This window comes from Ursus americanus, chromosome 4, assembly GCF_024610735.1.
Source record: "Ursus americanus isolate L20-20 chromosome 4, mUrsAme1.1.p, whole genome shotgun sequence".
In the NCBI taxonomy this organism is placed as follows: domain Eukaryota; kingdom Metazoa; phylum Chordata; class Mammalia; order Carnivora; family Ursidae; genus Ursus; species Ursus americanus.
Window position 1 is genome coordinate 33163781 of NC_142130.1, and position 18844 is coordinate 33182624.

At 47.6% G+C, this 18844-nt stretch overlaps 1 protein-coding gene across 1 annotated transcript in view; it reads left to right on the forward strand.

The window, feature by feature from the left end:
- Nucleotides 1-18844, forward strand: part of HEG1 (heart development protein with EGF like domains 1) — an 86127-nt gene that overhangs the window by 48910 nt on the left and 18373 nt on the right. The window contains exons 10-15 of the mRNA XM_045812760.2: nt 1915-2018; nt 4775-4833; nt 5081-5241; nt 9465-9599; nt 14808-14850; nt 14980-15017. Of these exons, the coding sequence (XP_045668716.2) occupies nt 1915-2018; nt 4775-4833; nt 5081-5241; nt 9465-9599; nt 14808-14850; nt 14980-15017 (540 nt within the window). The remainder of the gene's footprint in view (nt 1-1914; nt 2019-4774; nt 4834-5080; nt 5242-9464; nt 9600-14807; nt 14851-14979; nt 15018-18844) is intronic.

The following is an 18844-nucleotide window of genomic DNA, read 5'->3' on the forward strand; positions in this document are numbered from 1 at the left end:
TAAAAAATCATTTATATTAAAGAGAGAGAGAGACAAACCAAGAAACAGCCTCTTAACTATAGAGAACAAGCTGATGGTTACCAGAGGGGAGAGGGAAACAGGGGATGGGTTTGAAGGAGCACACTTGTCCTGATGAGCACTGAGTAATGTACGTAATTGTCAAATCATTGCAGTGCACGCCTGCACTCCTATAATACTACGTTCCTGATGCTGAAATTGGAATTTAAAGCTTAATGAAATAAAAAATAAATAATTTAAAAAATAGTTTCTATAACCTATGTAAATCCACAGTTGAATGTGAAGTAGAGAATTGCCTTAAAGCCAGGTGAGGTAAGGTAGGCACCCGAGTGCTGGGCAGGGTGCTGGGGCTGGAGGACGCCGTGCGATGCCATCTTCACAGCTGCACTGAAAGCAGAGGCCACATTTACTGTCCCGGTTCAGAAGAGGGCTGTGTACTTAACATTTGTGAGATGTGTATTTCCATCCAGAGAGTCTGGGCGCCTGGCCTGGACCGGGGAGAAAGGAAGATGAAGGAGCGGGGTGGTGGTTCTGGAAGCCTGTGTGCCGAGTGTCCCCCAGGCACCGCGGATCGCGGAGGATCGGAGGAGAGCCGTTCTTTTGTGTTAACAATCATCTTTCCCTTTTCAAGTCATTTAGCTTCATTGTTCATAAACATCAGAGGAACATGCAAATTAGAGCATGCTGAAATGCTTTCATTTGGCCAAGAATGTTTTCAAAGAGCTCCCTGCGGCTCAGCAAGAGTCCTGAGCAGCTGGCTTCACTGAACTGTAGAACTAGCAAAAAGATGTTAAATAAGGATTAAGGGCTTTAGACAGTAAGTATAAGATGTTAAATGTGTTCCCTGGCTCATTTGTGGGCCTTTCTCTTAATTCAGCAGACAAGCTTTCTGTGAAAGAGCAGCTTCGTGGGTTCCTCTGTTTTGGGTCTTTTTTCCCCCTGTTCAGAGGGAAGGATAAGAATTTAATATAAAGGCAGAGAAGAGGCAGATATAAAGCAGGCTATACTAATTTTTGATCGTCTGCCTGTTTGTAAGTTCCATCCCCACCCCCTGCAGGCCCCATCGGCACAAATTGATGTTAAGTACAAATTTATTTTTATGAGTGAAATGGGCCCTGAAAACGGGGCTCCTTTCTTTCAGGCCTGAACAATATCTTGAATATGGGGCATTTGCATTGCCTGGCTTGTGACCATGGGTCCTGGCAGTGTGGGCCCACCACAGATGTTTGGCACCTTCCTCCATAGCCCCTTGGTTGTCCTGAATCAGTGAGCTGATTTCTGGAAGTCTCATTCATCTGTGATGAAATGGGCATTTCCTCTGAGCGAGAGGGATGGGGGCTGGTGGGGACGCTGACCAGAAGAGGAAACCAAAGCACACCCTCGAAGTTGAGGGCTTCACAGCATGGGCCTAGAGGACAAGGGTATTGCTCTGTCGAGAGCTTTCTCAGGCCGGACCCCGCATCCGCTCCCCTCCTCCTGGGGTTATGTCATTTAAGCCAGCTGGTCTTTCTTTTTTGTCACAGCTTTACTTAGCATCGCTTATGTAGGAGGCCGTTAGAGAGGTGTCAGAATGGCTCCTCATAGCAGCCCACACACACATGCAGAAGGCTCTTTGGAGTTTCTGACTCAAAGGTGTGCTCGGGCCAAGCCTCCTGCCCAGCTCAGTGGATGCCCACCTTCCTAGAGCGGAGCTAGAAGAGGGAGAGGTGTTGTCTACCCTCAGGGAGAAAGACGTGCACCAAGACTGTCCTGCGAGGTGCAGTAAAGAGTGATACACTGAAGACTCAGAAACACACAGCCACGCATGGGTCGGCCTGTCGCATAGTCTAACAGGTTATGTTGTGTGGTCTAACAGTTTATCTTGTGTGGTCTAACAGGTTATGTTTTCTTTTTCAGTTAGAACCTTCGTGACAGAGTTCAAATTAAAGAAAACGTTTCTCAATACCACCATGGAGAAACAGGCAGACCTACGTGAAGTTGAAAATGAGGTCACCAAAACAGTAAGTTTACTGAAAGGCATCTTTCTTCAAGTGCTTTGTTTTCTAGAACAGATTTCATTCAGAATTGAGAACCTCGTGGGGATCAGCTATATTTCCTAGGATGTTCATTTCCATTATATTTGGAAGGTAGACTTCACGGTAAAATTTAAAGCCTCTCGGAAATAGAAGGGAGTTGCTGAGAACCACTGGTGCCCAATAGAAGCATTTCTTCCATGTGCCCTCACATGCAGCCTTTATCAGTGCCTTGGTATTTCTTTTTCATGTGCAGACTCATAGCCACAGATGGTTAGATGGTATGCACCAATAAGAGCTATTGGCGATGAGGAAAGATCCAGAAAATCCTACTATCTCATCTTAAGTTGACATGCTGTGTGACTTTCTCTTTGTGTTTCCGAACTTGGGGGGAGAAGGATGCTCTTTTTCCTCAGGGCAGTGCCAAAGGTGTAACAGTTAATCCTGATTTTCCAGGGTTGAGAATTCACTGCATAGATTATCTAGGGGCCTTTGATTCCTCTTCTTTCCCTCTTTGCTTCTTTTTGTCAGGGGGAGAAAAAAGAGAAAGAAAAATGAAAAAGAAGGAAGAAAAGATGAAAATGAAGCTCAGATAGTAAATTTTACCTCTTGTCTGAGACCTGAGTCCAAGGTTTGGTGTTCAGAACATCAAAAATTGCCATTAAAATAAGTTTTAGAGATTAATTGATTTCTGATTTCAATTTTACTTGCTCTTTATGGGTTAGAGTATATTAGCCAAAACCTATAGAGTTTTATAGGGCTGTAGATTTTATTTGTGTAAAATTTAGATTCCAATTCCATTTCTGTATCAACTGAGCATCTACTCTATGACAAGCGCTTTGCCAGACGCCTCACTCCTGTAAGAGGTATTGTCAGCACCCTTAGAGCTAGAAGAGTGGGAGGCCCTGAAAGTTAATGACATTGCCTGATTTCATATAGCGCAGGTACAAAGTTAAGCAGTAGTCCACTAGACCAGCCTCACTTCTGACACCATTTGCAAGTTTGGGGATCCCCAAGACCACCCTGAGATTTGATAATTCACTCTAAGGACTCAGATCTCACTGAAAGCTGTTAAACTCACAGTTGTGGTTTATTACAGTGAAAAGGTTGAGGTTACAATTAGCCATGGGAGAGATACATAGGGCAGAGTGAAGGAGGATTTCAAATTTGATGCTTCCAGTTGTCCTTTCCCATGGAGTCATGTTAAGTCCTCTTGGCAATGATGTGTACAATATTCACGGAGTATTGCTAACCAATGAAGCTCCCCTGAGCCTTGGTATCGAGAGCCAATATGTGGACTTAGTCAACAGCTCATATGGCTAACCTCAGTCTCCAGTCTCTCTGGAGGTCAGGCTGATACCATATAATGCAAAGCCCCCACATAAATCACGTTGTTAGATATTTGGAGTGGCCCAGGGCCCAGGGAGGCATTTAAGAAGGGAACCAAAAAAGGACACCACTGCTCTGGGCCACTGGGAAGACAAAGGCAGCACATTCCAAAAGCTTATTGACTATCTTCTGGAAGCCAAGGGCCAGACCTCTTTTGGGTCAAGGTTAAATTCTTTACTATACAGCAGAATATTATGTCTACTAACCCTATACCTGGTGTTCTTGTCACTCTAGCACCACTGCCTCTTGGTTGTGCTGTAGGTCAGTATTTCCTTCCGGGGTGGTGCAGGGGCTCCGAACCCTGTGCAGAAGTACAGTCCTTCCCAGTACAGGGCGCTCAGTGACTTACCTGACTTGTTCATTTTCACCCAGTATGAATGTATAATTTATTAGTGATGTGACATCCCCACTCCCAAGAATAGTGAAGATTTAAGCAGTGGCTAGAGAAGCCACTTACATGTCCTTCCCCAAGATGCCATTCTATTCTGAAATGTGCCTTTTCTCTTTTTCCCTGGGAAAAAAGTTTAAATCATTATACTACGAATAAATCATTGCCCATCAGCATATAGAGCAATGTCACACAAAGCCAAAAAGGGTTTGATAACATCCCATGTTTGAATCCATCTTATGAAGAGTCAAGTGTGCCTGACATAGAGGCTTTGAAGATAGCGCGTCTGCGTAGGTCAAGGTATTGTGACCTGCCGCTGCAATCCGCTGCCCCTACTGTTGGGGAAATGGAAAAGCAGGCATGGAACTTTATGCCCTAGAGGGATTTTCTGCTTTCTCTGAGGGCACAAGGCAAACACAGGAAGAGTCACTCTTAATTTGCTCTCAACAAAGGAGCTCTTGACCCACGTAAAATGATTTCCCATGGAGAGCCTTTTTGAAGAGGACCTATCTTTGAGCTAGGTCAACTGACTGTAGATTATGAGGGGTCTGTGTCGGGCCTGCCAGACCTGGGGTAGCTGAAGCCCTTTCAGTGAGCCTTGTTCACTCTGCAAAGTCCAAATAAACAGTTGCCTCTGAGTTTTTTGAAACCCTGGGTCTTAGAAGAGATCTGTTCCTTTGAAGACGTTTTGCATCCAAGGGTGCTGTTCTGAACATCATTTCCTGCCAAGATTTTCCCCACTGATTTACTATCTGCCTCTCTCCCTTTGTACTCAGGGAACAACAGAACAAGAGCAGGGAGGCATTTAAGAAGGGAACAAAGAAAGGACCCCACTGCTCTGTAAAGCTGCCTGCTGATAACCTGATGGCTGGAAAATGCCTGTTTTACCCTGAAAATAGGAAATTGGTTCTAGGTCTAAGGCTTTTATCTAACTCACAGTTAACGACAAACCTGTTCTTCCTTTCAGTTAAATACGTGTTTTTCAACATTACCTGGTTATACCCGATCCACAGTTCGTGCTTCTAGGTAAGTACCAGGATGACACTCACTTGTGAACCAGTCTATACAGAGGGGATGCTATTGTAACATAGGTGACAGCAAAGAAAGTGGGCCCTGTTTTGACCAAGCCACAGAGTGACCTGGGGCCAACATCCTTGGACCTCCATGCTCTCCCATTCCCTTCCTGGAGAATGGAGATGCATTCAGTTTCCAAAAGCCCTGGGGCCCACATGTCATTTTAGGACAATTAAAAACCCACACACTTTGCCAATAGGGAGTCCAACACAGTGGTCATGTCACTGCAAACCACCTTCTCCTTGGCCTCCAACGTGACGCTGTTTGACCTGGCCGACGGGATGCCGAAATGTGTCAACTCCTGTAGGTCCTCTGCTGAGGTCTGCCAGCTCTTGGGATCTCAGAGGCGGATCTTTAAAGGTAAGAGAGTGGCCCTCTGGGAGGACCCTGCCCATACGGTTAGGAGCAGAGGCACTTGGGGCTGAGGCTCAACCTGTTGGTCACAGAGCCAGTCTGTGTTTGAAACAGGTGTTGAGCGAGGGGCACTTGGGTGGTTCAGTCCGTTGAGCGTCTGACTCTTGATCTCAGCTCAGGTCTTGATCTCGGGGGCATGAGTTCAAGCCCTGTGTTGGGCTCCATGCTGGGTGTGGAGCCTATTTTAAAAAAAAAAGAAAAAAGAAAAAGAAAAATGTGTGTCAAGCGAAAGGCCTTCATGTGTGTACATTTGTCCACACGTGCGTGCACACACGCACACGGCCTTAAAGTCACATGGTCTTCGGCATGCTGCCTCTCCTGTTTCTCCTGGACTTCGTTGGTGTGGGAAGGAATACAGGAGCTGAGGGGCGCCTGGGCGGCTCAGTCGTTAAGCGTCTGCCTTCGGCTCAGGGCGTGATCCTGGTGTTATGGGATCGAGCCCCACATCAGGCTCCTCCACTAGGAGCCTGCTTCTTCCTCTCCCGCTCCCCCTGCTTGTGTTCCCTCTCTCGCTGGCTCTCTCTCTCTCTGTCAAATAAATAAATCTTTAAAAAAAAAAAAAGTAATACAGGAGCTGATGTAATGAAATCATTCTTCTTGACCTTGAAGAGTTCCAGCTCTCTCTGGGGAGACAAAGTCACACGCAGCATATACATGCTTATTAATACCCCAAATCCTCATAATGATATTCCACTAAGTAAAAAAACAAACAAGCAAACATGGGCAGTATTACCCATCTTGTGTGTTGTTTTGCGAATTATCGATGCACAGAAACAAGACTAGAACAGTGTAGGCCAGATGCTACTCACGGTGCCATTTGTGCTGTTTTCCCTTTTCTTGTTTATGCTTTATCTGTTTTCTCAAAGCTTCTGCACTACATCTATGTATGAAGCAGATAAAAAAAGGATTACAGACAAGTTCAGAAGGCAGGTTTGGATCTTGGATAAGAAGTTTTGCCTCTGGGAGGGGAAAACTTTGCTAGAAAAAAAGTGCTTGCTCACCAAGGGGGCTTATTCCTGCTGCTGTCTCGTCAGTGAGCAAAGTGGGCTTCAGTTAGCAAATCGTGCGGCACAGTCAGGACTAACGAAGGATGCAGAATCTGTGAGCTTCCTCGTCAGGTGTCCAGACACCGATGGAAGTTGCAGGGAGCAGGGTTGCTGCTGTATCTACTGGAAGATCCAGGACATTCTCAGTGGCTCAGGGCTTTCTGAGTGCTGATCCAGAGGGCTCTCCTCACGGCCTGTGCACAGCAGAGCCTGGGAGCTGGGGGTTGACCATGTCCCTAGCATAGACACTGTAGCTTTAGCCCCTGGTAAGACAAACTATTCATTTGGGGGACAAAAAGGAGCTAAACTTCTGGAACTGAAGTAGCTGTCATTTAGCATCACTGGGGAATTAACTAAAAAGTTTATGCCCCGTTATACTGTGCTCTCAACGTTGAGGCAAGAGTTCTTTGATTTTACTTTGTTTCTCTTGCCAGTGATTCAAAGGTCCCAGTTTTTCCTCCCCAGTGAGTAGGAAGGGGACCTTCCAATTCAATAAGTACTTAGAGAGTACATCCTATGCAGTCAACATTATACCAAGTTACTTTTATGTCCCTAGTAAATGCATTTCACATCTTGCAAATCAAGTGGCCACATACTTGGATTTGTGAGATCCTGCTTGGAAGTAGCCATGCCCACTGTGCGACCCCATTCTTTCTACTGCTTGGATGTGGCCTGTGGGGAAACCCCCAGCTTCCTTGCTTCCTTGCTGAAGTCCCATTCTTTGTTTTGTTTTTTAAGATTTTTCTTTCTTTATCTTCTCAGAGCAGTGTTAGGTTCAGAGCAAAATTGAAAGGAAGGAAGGGACAGAGATTGCTCATCTCCCCTGCCCCCCTCACGTGCTGGTCCCCATTCTGTGCCTCCCCTTTCAGAGCCCTTGAAAACAAAGACAGCCATGCATCTTGGCTGAAAACAGGCTCACTTCTCTGTTTTCCCTCCCAGTTCTTCTCCAGGTTCTTCTCCATACCCAGCTCGGTGTCTTGCTCACCTTTCTGAGTGCGAGGGAGGTCACTTTGATAAGCAGGAGCTGTCATGTTCTGACATCTGGGTGTTTCCAGCCTATGGGCAGTGCTGGGCTACTCTGGACTCTCCACTTCCTCACCTTCCAAAGGACAGCAGCTCTCATGCCTCCAGAGCTTTAGAGTCTTTGGAAACCCCCCAAGGAGAGTGTCAGCTTTGGATTTGCAGATGTTCTCGTTGTCTGTGTGGCAGATGTGATGCCCAGGAACGACCACGGGGGTTGTGCGTGTGGAACAGCCACATTGCCAGGCTTCAAATGCAAATGGGATTACACATGGTTGCATTTGATGGGTTTATGACAGAATGTTCTCTAAGGATTTTTAGGATAGCAACTTCTCTGTTGCAGAGGCAAGGCCAACAGTCCTCGCTTCTGTGCAGGGAAAGGTTGCTTCGGCAGGGCAAGTAGTATTTGCCAGCAGGCTGGATTAGTGGGCAGGATGGAAGGAAAATGTGACATTGGCTTCCAGAAGATATCTAATCAGGCCAGGCAACTCAGACTGGCTGCTGGACAAGGCCAGCGCCAGCCTTTTGCCCCAGAAGTATTTCTTTATAGTAAGGCTTGAGGACTGGCCAAGCCTTCAAAATGTTTAGAGGAGGGACGGTGGGGGGTTGGTACCTCTGTAGTGCCAGCTTTGCAGTTAGCCTGGTGAGATTTTCCATTTTTTTATTTTTCGCTCTTAAATACAAACTTTTCACAATAAACAAAGGAAATTCTATCACACACACAAATAGAGTTCTGCTTTAGCATGCCAGCTTCCAATGATAAAGACAGGAAATGCAGTGTTGAAAACCAGAGCTGTGTCCTAAACTTACCTCCCTGTGACCAGGCCATCCAGCGGGTCCCAAGCTCTCAGGACTCAGAAAAGGAGGCAGATGCAGGGAGCTGTGTGGGTGTCAGCTCACGTCCCCATGGTGGGGGCAGCTGTGCCATGATAAGAGCTGATACCTGGTTTTTGAATATGTTGGTGTCTTCCTTAAGGTGGGAGAGGGGGGCCATGCCTCCCTGCACCATGTACACACGTTGCCCTTCGGTGGCCTCTCCCGGTTGCGAACTTGCTCTTAACCTCCCGGCAGCAAGAGCAGATCTCAGCGTTGCCTTCCCCTTTCCCCAGCTGTAAAGACGTTACTGTTGGCTTTCCAGTTGGTTGCCTGTTTACACGCGTCTTTTTGTCGGGCCTGCCTTAGTAAGCGTACCCTCGTTAGGTCTCGTGTGTACATACAGAGAGGGTCTACTGTATGCAGCCTCAGAGAGGGCCACATGCCCACAATGAATGCTTTTTGATGATAAGGAAATACTTCTTTGTCTCCCATGACATGAGCATGGCCCACGTGCCCAGAGCTGGACAAGCCAAGTAGATTTACATGTAGAAAGTAAGGCCCTAAAGGGAAGGAAGTAGCAAGCCTCAAAGAGACACCCCTCTGCCCACGCCTGCCTCCCGTGGTGACGGCCTGGTGACCGATGGCCCGACAGCACCTGCAGCGCACATGTCCCGAGCGCTGTGTGTGACCATCTCTGGGCTAGGTGATGAAGCCCCCGAGATGAAGAAGCCCCCGAGAAGCCACCCATGTAGCGGGGAGACAGCCAGGAAACGTAATTAAAGAATATCGTGCTGAGGCAGCAGATCATCTGCCACGCCGACCCTCGGCGTCCATCCGCGGGCGGCAGGCTACCCTGCCTTGGGAGTGACACAGAGCAGACCCAGAGGAGACAGGTCAGAGCCTCACAGCCTCACAGCTTCCTAAGCGGGGCGTGGTGACGTGTCCCAGCTTTGTGCGGCTGCGCGCCACAGTCCTTTAGCCTGAAGCTACGGCAGACAGCACCGCCTGGAGGGCCGCGGTTGCCGGGGATGCTGGAGTCGCGGTGAGCACGCTGTGTCTTCTGTCTGGGTTCCTGTCCCACAGCGTGCTTGGGTCCAGGGGCCTGGGCACTGACACAGGGAAGGAATGGTAGAGGGGTCTCCGAGGGGGCCTCTGAAAGGAGTCTTACACTAGGCAGGCTTTTTGGAAACTGTTCTCAGAGCCTCTTTAAATAGAAAGTTCATGCATCTTCGGGTTTGAAGCGGAGGAGGTTTGGTTTTGTGTCACTGTCTTGTTTTTCCATTCTAGCGGGCAGCTTGTGCAAGCGGAAGACTCCGGAATGTGACAAGGAGACCTCCGTGTGCACCGACCTGGACGGGGTTGCCCTGTGCCAGTGCAAGTCGGGTTACTTCCAGTTCAACAAGATGGACCACTCCTGCCGAGGTACCAGGAAGTTCTAGGGGCTGCAGCCGATCCCCCGCACAGGGAAGATGTTTTTCTCTGCCCCAAGCTCTCTGCTCAGGTTGTGACTGTTCCAAACTGGGGGTAACTTGTTCTTGTCTGCTGCCCACAGCAGGATCGGATATGCTATCTCTGTAGAACAGTGGCATTATCTCTGACTGGTGCGCACTGGTCTAGCCCATCACTTTCAGAGGAAAAGAAGACAGAATGGGAATGCCTATGGCAGTGACCTTTTTTTTTTTTTCACTTAGAGGAAGTTAGGAAAATTATTGTTTTAATTCCCAAAGCTTGATTCTATTGTCTGCTAATCTGGTTGTTGTTGTTTTTTTTTTTTTTTTAAGATTTTATTTATTTATTTGACAGAGAGAGACAGCCAGCGAGAGAGGGAACACAAGCAGGGGGAGTGGGAGAGGAAGAAGCAGGCTCCTAGCGGAGGAGCCTGATGTGGGACTCGATCCCAGAACGCTGGGATCACGCCCTGAGCCGAAGGCAGACGCTTAAGGACTGCGTCACCCAGGCGCCCTGTCTGCTAATCTTTGAAAATGGAAACCCGAGCGCGGAGTCAGGCTCATCCCTTTTAGAGGCAGCTGTGGCCTTATGGACAAAGTTCTGCTGAGGCTCAGGAAAGTCAGAGGATCATGTATCTTCCTGGGCCAGCCACTTTGCTTTGCTGAGCCTCAGTTTCCTCTTCTGCGAAATGGGTATAGTGGTGCTTCTTTGCATATTCCAGGAACTGAGGAAGGCCGTGTACACGGAGGTGCTTTGTAAGCATCAGCATCTTGTTTTCACCCAGGATGGGGCTGAATTAGTGAGTTCCAGGTTTAAAGGTTTCATGAAGGGTGTGAGGGCAGAAACCTAATTCTGCTAACCTTTTAGGTAAGACTTAAATTCATTCAGTTTGAAATAAAGGGTGCTCCGTGAATGCACGGCCAGAATACTGCTTTAACGTAAAATTAATCCAAGTCCAGAGCACCGTGTCCCTGACTTACAAAAGACTGCTGGAATCTCTAATCCCCAGAAAAACCAGCAATACACAGGCCATCGTGTGGCTTGCAACACTGTGGCACATTGGAATGTCTACGTCACGGGCTTCCTGCTTGGCCAGCACCTGCTGGGGACAGATGTACTTACTGGACTCTGACTGAAAGTCCCATGCCGGGGAAAGGTGACATGCCACTTCTTTCTACCAGGACCTCCCAGTAGAGGACTGGCTCCATCAGGGAGGATAAAAATACACCTCAGGGCAGTGCGGTTGTCCTGAGCTTCAGACCCTCTGACTCAGATTTATACACAGTGGCTTTGAAAATGCACACCCTCTGCTCCGCACGCCAGCCCTGCACTGGGCTCTGAAGGGGAGGCTGACCCTGTGTGCTGGTGGCAGTCCAGAGGCATGACGTTTATCAGCACACGTTACAACGTTGATCAGCACATGTCCGTCGGCTCCTTTGATGCAAAGAAAATGATGCTTCCTAGTTCCATCTTACCTGGTTTAATGCAAAGTGTTCTTTGCTCTTCTTGGGGACTGGGGCACTGAGCCCCACTTCATGTAGGAAGGTGACCTCTACTAAATCCATGTGCTGGGGTGCTGGAGAGCTGGTAGGACGGAAGGCAAGGTGGATAGAATTGGGGCCCATGGGAGTGGTGGCCCCAGTATGCCCAGTCTCTGGAGTCTCCGACAGCCTCGAGAACAGCCCTGCCACCCCTGCTTCCAGGGGGCCCTCGCCACTTGCCTGTGTTTCCAAATCAGTGAGTTCTTACTTGTCTCGCCTACAGACCATCATTAGTGATAGCAGGACTGTCCAAGACTTCCCAAATGCTAGGACACAGCCTCTGGCAACCTTATGTTGATCAACTAAGGGCCCAAGATGCAGCGTCAGGATACCTTGGTCAGCTCTCAGGCTTGTTGGCAAGGCCCTGCGAAGCCTCATTTCTGCAGTATCCTTGCTATTTAGACTTTCATCCATGGCCATCAGGCCTCTGATGAAGGAATCGGCAGCTTCTCGGGCAGCCCTATTGGCTGGGTCCTGATGGGTTGCAGTGACATCTTCTGGCCATCGGTGCTGGAGCACAGGGGTATTTAAAATAAGTCCCCTTTTGGACACCTCAAATCTGAGGTCAGTCCTCAGTCTAAATGGGGGATAGAGGTATGTGGGTATGTTTTCTAAAGCTGTGTGTTAGCAAGCCTATATTCTCTGTTGTACACATATATGCACTTATTAGTGTTTCACATAAAAGGGCTTCGCAGTGTCTTCACCAGACTTGCAAAGCATCATATAAAAGTAAAGTAGGTGTCCTTCCCACAGGTGTCTTAGCTTCCTTCCGTCATGCAGGCCTCTTTCTCTCACCAGGCCGCAAATGCCTTGAAAGCCAGACCTGAGTCTCGAATATGCTTAGCACATTGTGGGCTTTAACAGATGTCTGTCAAATTAACAAATGGATGATAGGCAGCAAATACGATAGGACAAGAGTGGCAGGTCTTGGGAACAAGAGAGTCTTGAAGACTCCACCACTTACGTTATCAAAAAGGCCAGAAGACTGGCATTGGCTTGTGTCCCATGTCACTAGCAGAAGCCCAATCTGGGCACAAACACCGGCTGTCGCTACACGCATCTTGTCTTCAGTGCCCCACAGGTCAGAGTCTTCCAGCGTGTGGAGAAGAGGAGCTGGGGCCCAAGGTGTACTGGAGCCTCTGACGAGCTTTCCGCCCAAGACCCCGAGGACAGCACCAGGCCCATGGCCGCACGCTGTCTTTGATGAATGACTGAATGAGCCCATTTGAAGTAAAGAAGTATTGTTACGCCGGGAAGTCAGGCCCCTTCTGAAGCCAAGTAAAAAGAGCCGAGCCCATCGGCTTGCAGGCAGGACAACAGATGGACATTCCGCCTGGCAGGATGACAGCCACAGGGTCCCACCCAGCAGATGAGGGTTGGGTGGGTCGATCCGATGTAAAAACATTTCCAGGAAGAAGTGTTCAGAATAGAACAGACTGGTGTGACATCAGCCTACCTCGGTGCTGAGACGGATGGGGATGAGTCATGGGGATGCCAACGGTCCCTGCGACGCAGCCTGCAGACAGAGCCGTGGGGGCACCCAGGGGAGGCTCCCCGACTCCCACAAACCGCTGTAGCGTGAGGACAGCCTGGGCATGGTGCTTTCCACACCCAGGGAAGCAGGAGTGCTCAGCTCGCTCCTCAGAGAAGCCCCGCCTGAGTAAGGCCAGCTGCGGACTCGAAGACATCAAAGGGGGCCTTGTTCCTTCTTCCCTAAGTCAGATATGATTTTGCCCTACCTTATTGCAAAAAATGCAGAAAGGTAGGCTATCGGGTCCCGCATGTTTGCTAAACGTAGACCGCTCTCTCCAGTTCTGAGCTTCCTGGATACTGAGGCAAAGAAAGAAATATGATTTTAACAAGAGCCAGGGTCCGTAAAATAAAGTACAGTTGTTCAGAAGCATCCCCATCTTCTTAGGACCCAGAGCCCAAGAGAAATTTCTCTGGGGCGTCCTCACTGAGAGGTTACTGAGTGGTATTGTGGCAGGAGGCCCATGGCCTCCTGCAGAAAGTACCAGGGACTTCCCCAGCGCTGCTGCTTAGAATCACCCTTCATGCACGAGGCTGTGGCTCCGGAAAAGTGCTTCTGCAGAGCTGGAGCTGGAGCCAGAACCATGCGGGCCCGGTTCCCAGGGCCAATGGTATGCCGTTATGGCATTGCAGACTCTCGAGAGCAGTGTTCTCTGAGCTGTTCCAGTCAACTCCAGTGTCTGTCAGTAATCTCTGACAACAAAATAGATGCTAGAGAAATGTGGCATGTGACGTTAAACACAGAAGGAAGAACGGCATCGAGCACGTCTGCATCAGTTGATAGTATCCCGCACTAATCCGTAGCAGAGGAAGCGGACCGTGTAGGAGAGCTCCTGTCCCAGCCCACAGGGGTGCGCCCCCCGAGCTGTGCGTGCTGCCGACGCCCACACCCCCGTTAGCATGTGTGCTGTCTGTCCGGGGATCGCCGCTCTACGCTGTGTGCCTTCGCTTATCTGTGATCTTTCATGCAGTGTGCATCGTACATTATTCATGAATCAAATTTCTATCACTTCTTGCAGCAATGAGTTTGACGATGAGGCCATTTTTTATTGTCTGCTTGCATCCAGGCATGCGTTATAGCTCATGCTGTTCTGTCAGCTTATTGTGGTGTTGAAAGTGTTCCGTGCTAGGATAAAATCAGGAACTGCTGACCCACCGGGACAGCCGGGCCACAGCCCCTCGGTCCATCAGCAGCACCACCACAGTTTCCGTGTTCCCTTCTTGGGTCCTGGGCTGATTAGCGGTCACCTAGATATGTCCGGAATCCCCTGCACAGACTACAGATGGGGTGACCGTTCTCCTATGAAAACTGAGGTACCCACTGGGACCATGTCCCAGAGGATGTCACAACTTCTGCTTCCTCTTGGAAGGGGCCGATGGGGCTAACACCACGTGAAAGGTTTCACTTACATTAAAGATAAAGCATTTGTCTTTGTGTATATGGAAGTATGTTGCACAGGGGCCACGGAGAACTTCCAAAGAGAATTGCATTTGTTAGGTAATAATTATAACTATAATCATTTATTTGGTGTTAACTATGTGCCAGGCACTGTGCTAAGCCATTTACATGCCTTATTTTACATAATTGCCTCCAAAAAACTATAAGGTAGATATTATTATTGCTATCATGATCCTTTTAGATAGATAGATAGATAGATAGATAGATAGATAGATAGATAGATAGAAAACTGAGAGCCACTAAAAGGTTAAGAGAATTTTGTGATAAAATTAAGAGTTGAGAGTTGAGCTGGACACCTGGGTGGCTCAGTCCCTTAAGTGTCTGCCTTCAGCTCAGGTCCTGGGATTAAGGTCCGCAACAGGTTCCCTGCTCAGCAGGGAGTCTGCTTCTCCCTCTCCCATTGCCCCTCCCCCTGGTTGTGTGTGTGCCCGCACGCTCTCTCTCTTCTCTGTCTCTCAAATAAATAAATAAAATCTTCTAAAAAAAATTAAGAGTTGAGCTGGCAGGTTATAGGTAATTCTAAAGCTATTTATAGGCTTCTGGTTCTAGAATATTCTTGAGGACTTTAAGGTGGCTGGTATCTAATAACTGTCATTTTGGGCCAAGGGAGGTCAAGGGACATATTCATGGATTTTCCTTTTTCTCTTTCAGCATGTGAAGATGGATATAGGCTCGAGAATGAAACCTGTATGAGGTAAGCCCCATGCTCATTTATTCTGATGAATTTGTTACAAACCTTATCTAGAAGTTACTTGGGTAGATTGCCTCAGTTGTTTCTTTTGATTTTTGAAACTAATTCTCCTTTTTCTTTGTTGACTGGCAGTTGCCCATTTGGGCTTGGTGGTCTCAACTGTGGAAACCGTGAGTATGCAAAGATCTCGAGTTTCATGGGGGCGTGGTGGGGCAGAGTGGGGTGGGACGGAGGGCTGGCATGGTTTCCGTGCACAAGGCTTGCATCTTCTCCCTTTCCCATCACTTCTCAGCTCCCATGCTGGGAGGTATGGGGAAAGCAGAGCACCCTCCAGGGCTTCCATGTCTGGCAGAGGAAATGAGCCCATTCCTAAACAGCCCTGACTGTGGAGTATTAATATACAGAATTAGCAGGTGGGGGGAGGTGGGAGGCAGGGAGCGAGGGAGCAGGCCTGGGAGAATAGAAGAGCCTTTTGAGCACCTCTTGGAGGGGATGGAATTGGAGGTTTTGGAAGATTTTGAGTGACAGGTGTGGAGGAGAAGGAATCCAGGCAGAGGAACAACTTAAAGGTCTCGGGCCAGCCTGGGCCGGTGCTGTTCCAGGGATGGTGTATGTGGTGTGGCTGAGGACAGAAGGAGAGGAAGGCTGAGAGGAGGATCAGTTTGGCAGAGTACATGGGGACCAAGCTGTTGGGGTATTTGATGGCCACCTGAGACTTTAGACTCTAATCAGTATCCATTGTGGAAGCCACAAGAGTCCCAGAGCAGGATAGCAGCTGACGGAGAAAACCAGGTCAGGCTGCAGGATGGAGGGTGGATTCAGTTCCTTGAGAAAAACAGTTGTGACTCATTTCAGATCACTTTCACTGACGTTTTCTGATCTCCAGAGCTGAGAAATTAATGAAAGAAATTCTGGGATCTAGGATATAATAGGAATAATAACATTCAGCACTCTATTTTAGGATAGCTTAGACCCTCATTCGATAGATGAGTGTGCCTTACACGTGACCTTATTTAACACGTGTAGAAGTGCCCAGTGCCTGTTCCCCAAGAGTATCCCTGACAGTTTATGTCTTCACTGGTATTTTCTTTGCTCGTAAAGCTTTCTTGTTGGTAAGTTTCATTATGGCACTGTCTTTGAACATAAATAAAAATAATATAAAATAAAATAATAGAGTAAAAAAATTTAATACTTAACTGGCATAAAGCTATGTCGTGTGCCCATCATGGAACCACTTTGAGGCCAGAGTCTAGAGACTTGGAATTACATATCCATCTAGGATTACTGGTCATTTGGGACATTGGCTTTATCCTGACTACGGACTAGCAAGTGGACAGCCTAGGAGAAAGACTGCGGAAACACTTCTAAAAGCAGATATGTTTAGAGTTGTATAGAACAGAGGGAGGAGCTCACAGAATTATTATTATTATTTTTTAAGTAGTCAGGTGAGGCCATGGCGTGGTAGACAACACTATCTTATTTTTAGTAATCCCTGAGGACACCTTGGTACCATAAAAGCACTTAAGCAGAGATATTCATCATGATAGACCCGAGTCATCACACACCAAATGGTGTTCCATGCTGTTGTGAACCAGTTTCTACTCACGAAGCTTCTAACACTAAGTGTGGGGGGTTGGGGGGGATGTTTCCTCACAACAAATGACTCTGACATTTTCCAGAGTGAGTGCCAGACACCAGACGTTAAGGTCTCTGTGTCCCAGGACTGCCCCTACTTCAGACGGTCCCAAGTCTAGGCCTCTGGTACTTCTGACCAGCCAGCTATAAATCAGAGGTTCCCATGACCCCCTCCACAGGTTCAGTAATTTGCTAGAACAGCTTACAGAACTTACAGCTACAGTACAGTTGACTCACATGTGTAAGAAGCTTACTTAATGTTACCAGTTGATTACAAAGGTTACAACTCAGGAACAGCCAAATGGACCAGGTGCATGGGCAGGGATGGGGGCCGTGGCTCCGAGCCTCCACGCTATCCCGGGTACATCACCTCCCCCGCACCTTTGTGTGTTCACCAGCCCAGAATTTCTCCGAACTTCATTGTTTAGGATTTTTAGGGGGGTTCCTTTACATGGGATCGATTGATGAACTCGGTCTTTGGCCATTGGAGGTTGGAGGTGGGGCTGAAAGTTCCAACCCTCTGGTCCATTCCGCTGCAACCAGCCCCGTCCTCCGCGAGTTACTTCATTAGCATAAACTGAGGTGTGCTTGAAAGAGGCCTCTTATGAATAACAAAAGATGTAACTCTCACCCTTTTCGCTTAGAAATTCCGACGGTTTTAGGAGCTGTTAAGAACCAGGAGTGAAGACCAAATAGATACTTCTTATCATATCACAGTATCACAGGTGTACTTGCTTTAATAAGAAGAGGAAGTTATACGCTAGGCTTTTTAAAAATTAAAAAGTAGTCAAAATTATTTTTTAATATCAGTGCTTGGAAAGGTAGGCTTCAGGAGCTCCTTTCTACTTGCTGGATGGAACTCTGCCTGACTCATGAAACACTTAATAAAGCCAATTAGATCTTCAGAAAAAAAAAAAAAAGGCTTTAGTTGCTGTTGTTTTTAATTGAAGTACAGTTGACACAATGTTACATTAGTTTCACGTGTATGACATAATCATTGGACAAGTGTCTACACTTTGCTGTGCTCACCATCTGTCACCATACAGCACTATTACAGTACCATGGACTCTGCTCCCTACGCCGGACCTTTTATTCCTGTGACTTATTCATCCCATAACTGGAGGCTTCAGGGTTTTTGTTTTTTTTTTTGTTTTTTTTTTTTTTTTTTGAGATTTGGCTTATGTAAAACAGTATGGATAGCAATGTATCCTTTTCTAAAAATCACTAGACAAGCTTTTCAGCTGGGTTTAGGATCTTAATGCTTGTATTCAGGAAGGTATCTGTGCTTTACAAAAGGGCTGCCTGGGATATGGAATTACCTTGTTCACTTTCTAATGTGAATCTCACTCCTCACTTTAAACCGGAACTGAGCCATAGAGCATGCTTAAACTGATCACAGAATGGAGTAGCCTGCACACAAAATTAGAAGAAAGCCTAGAACTTTCAGTGTAGAAAGAGGAAGCTGACTAGTCAGGCACAACATTTAAGCTACTTGAGACCTGTTCACCAAATGCTAGAATACTACAACTAAATGGTCTAGTTTTTTAGAAGAGTGGTCTGAGAGCTAAGGGGTAGCGATTGCACTGCAAGCCTGTGAACCTGATTCTGAGACATTTTAAGTAATAGAAACAGAGAGGCTTAGATAATGTCATAGAGGATGGCTTAAGAATAATTTGAGGAGGGGGCGCCTGGGTGGCTCAGTCAGTGAAACATCTGCTTTCGGCTCAGGTCATGATCTCATGGTCCTGGGATTAAGCCCCTGCATCAGGGTCCCTGCTCAGTGGGGAGCCTGCTTCGCCCTCTCCTGCTCCCCCTGCTTGTGCCAATGCTCCTCTCTCTCTCAAATAAATAAAATCTTTGAAAAAAAAGAATAATTTGAGGGAGGGATGGAGGAGGGCTCAAGGTACAGTAGAGTCGTATCACGTTCAAGAAATAGAATAGAACACCCCTTCTGATGGCAGAGAGAGAGAGAGGGAAACAGGTGAGGAGTGTGGAGATGTGGCCGGCTCTGGGATTGAACCAGAGAGCAAGAGGTAGGAGACGCCATCTGCCAAGTCCTCCCGGCGTCTCCTGGTCCTGATGGGCCTCGCATTGAGCCAGTATTTCAAACCTCCTTTGGTTGAACAACTCTCTAAATAGGCTTTACCAGAAAAGGGTTCGATTTCTCAGTGAATGGAAGAGTGATCCAAGAAGGGAGAACGGATCTAGGGGAAAGCCCCAAAAAGGGTTGAGGGAAAGGGGAGTGAGCTGCAGGGCATTGTTCTAAGGGGCATTTAGTGGTTTTTCTCAGAGTTCATTAAATACTATATATGTCTGGCGATGATATACCCCTACATCCACTGACTCTTCTGTAAGTTCCTGT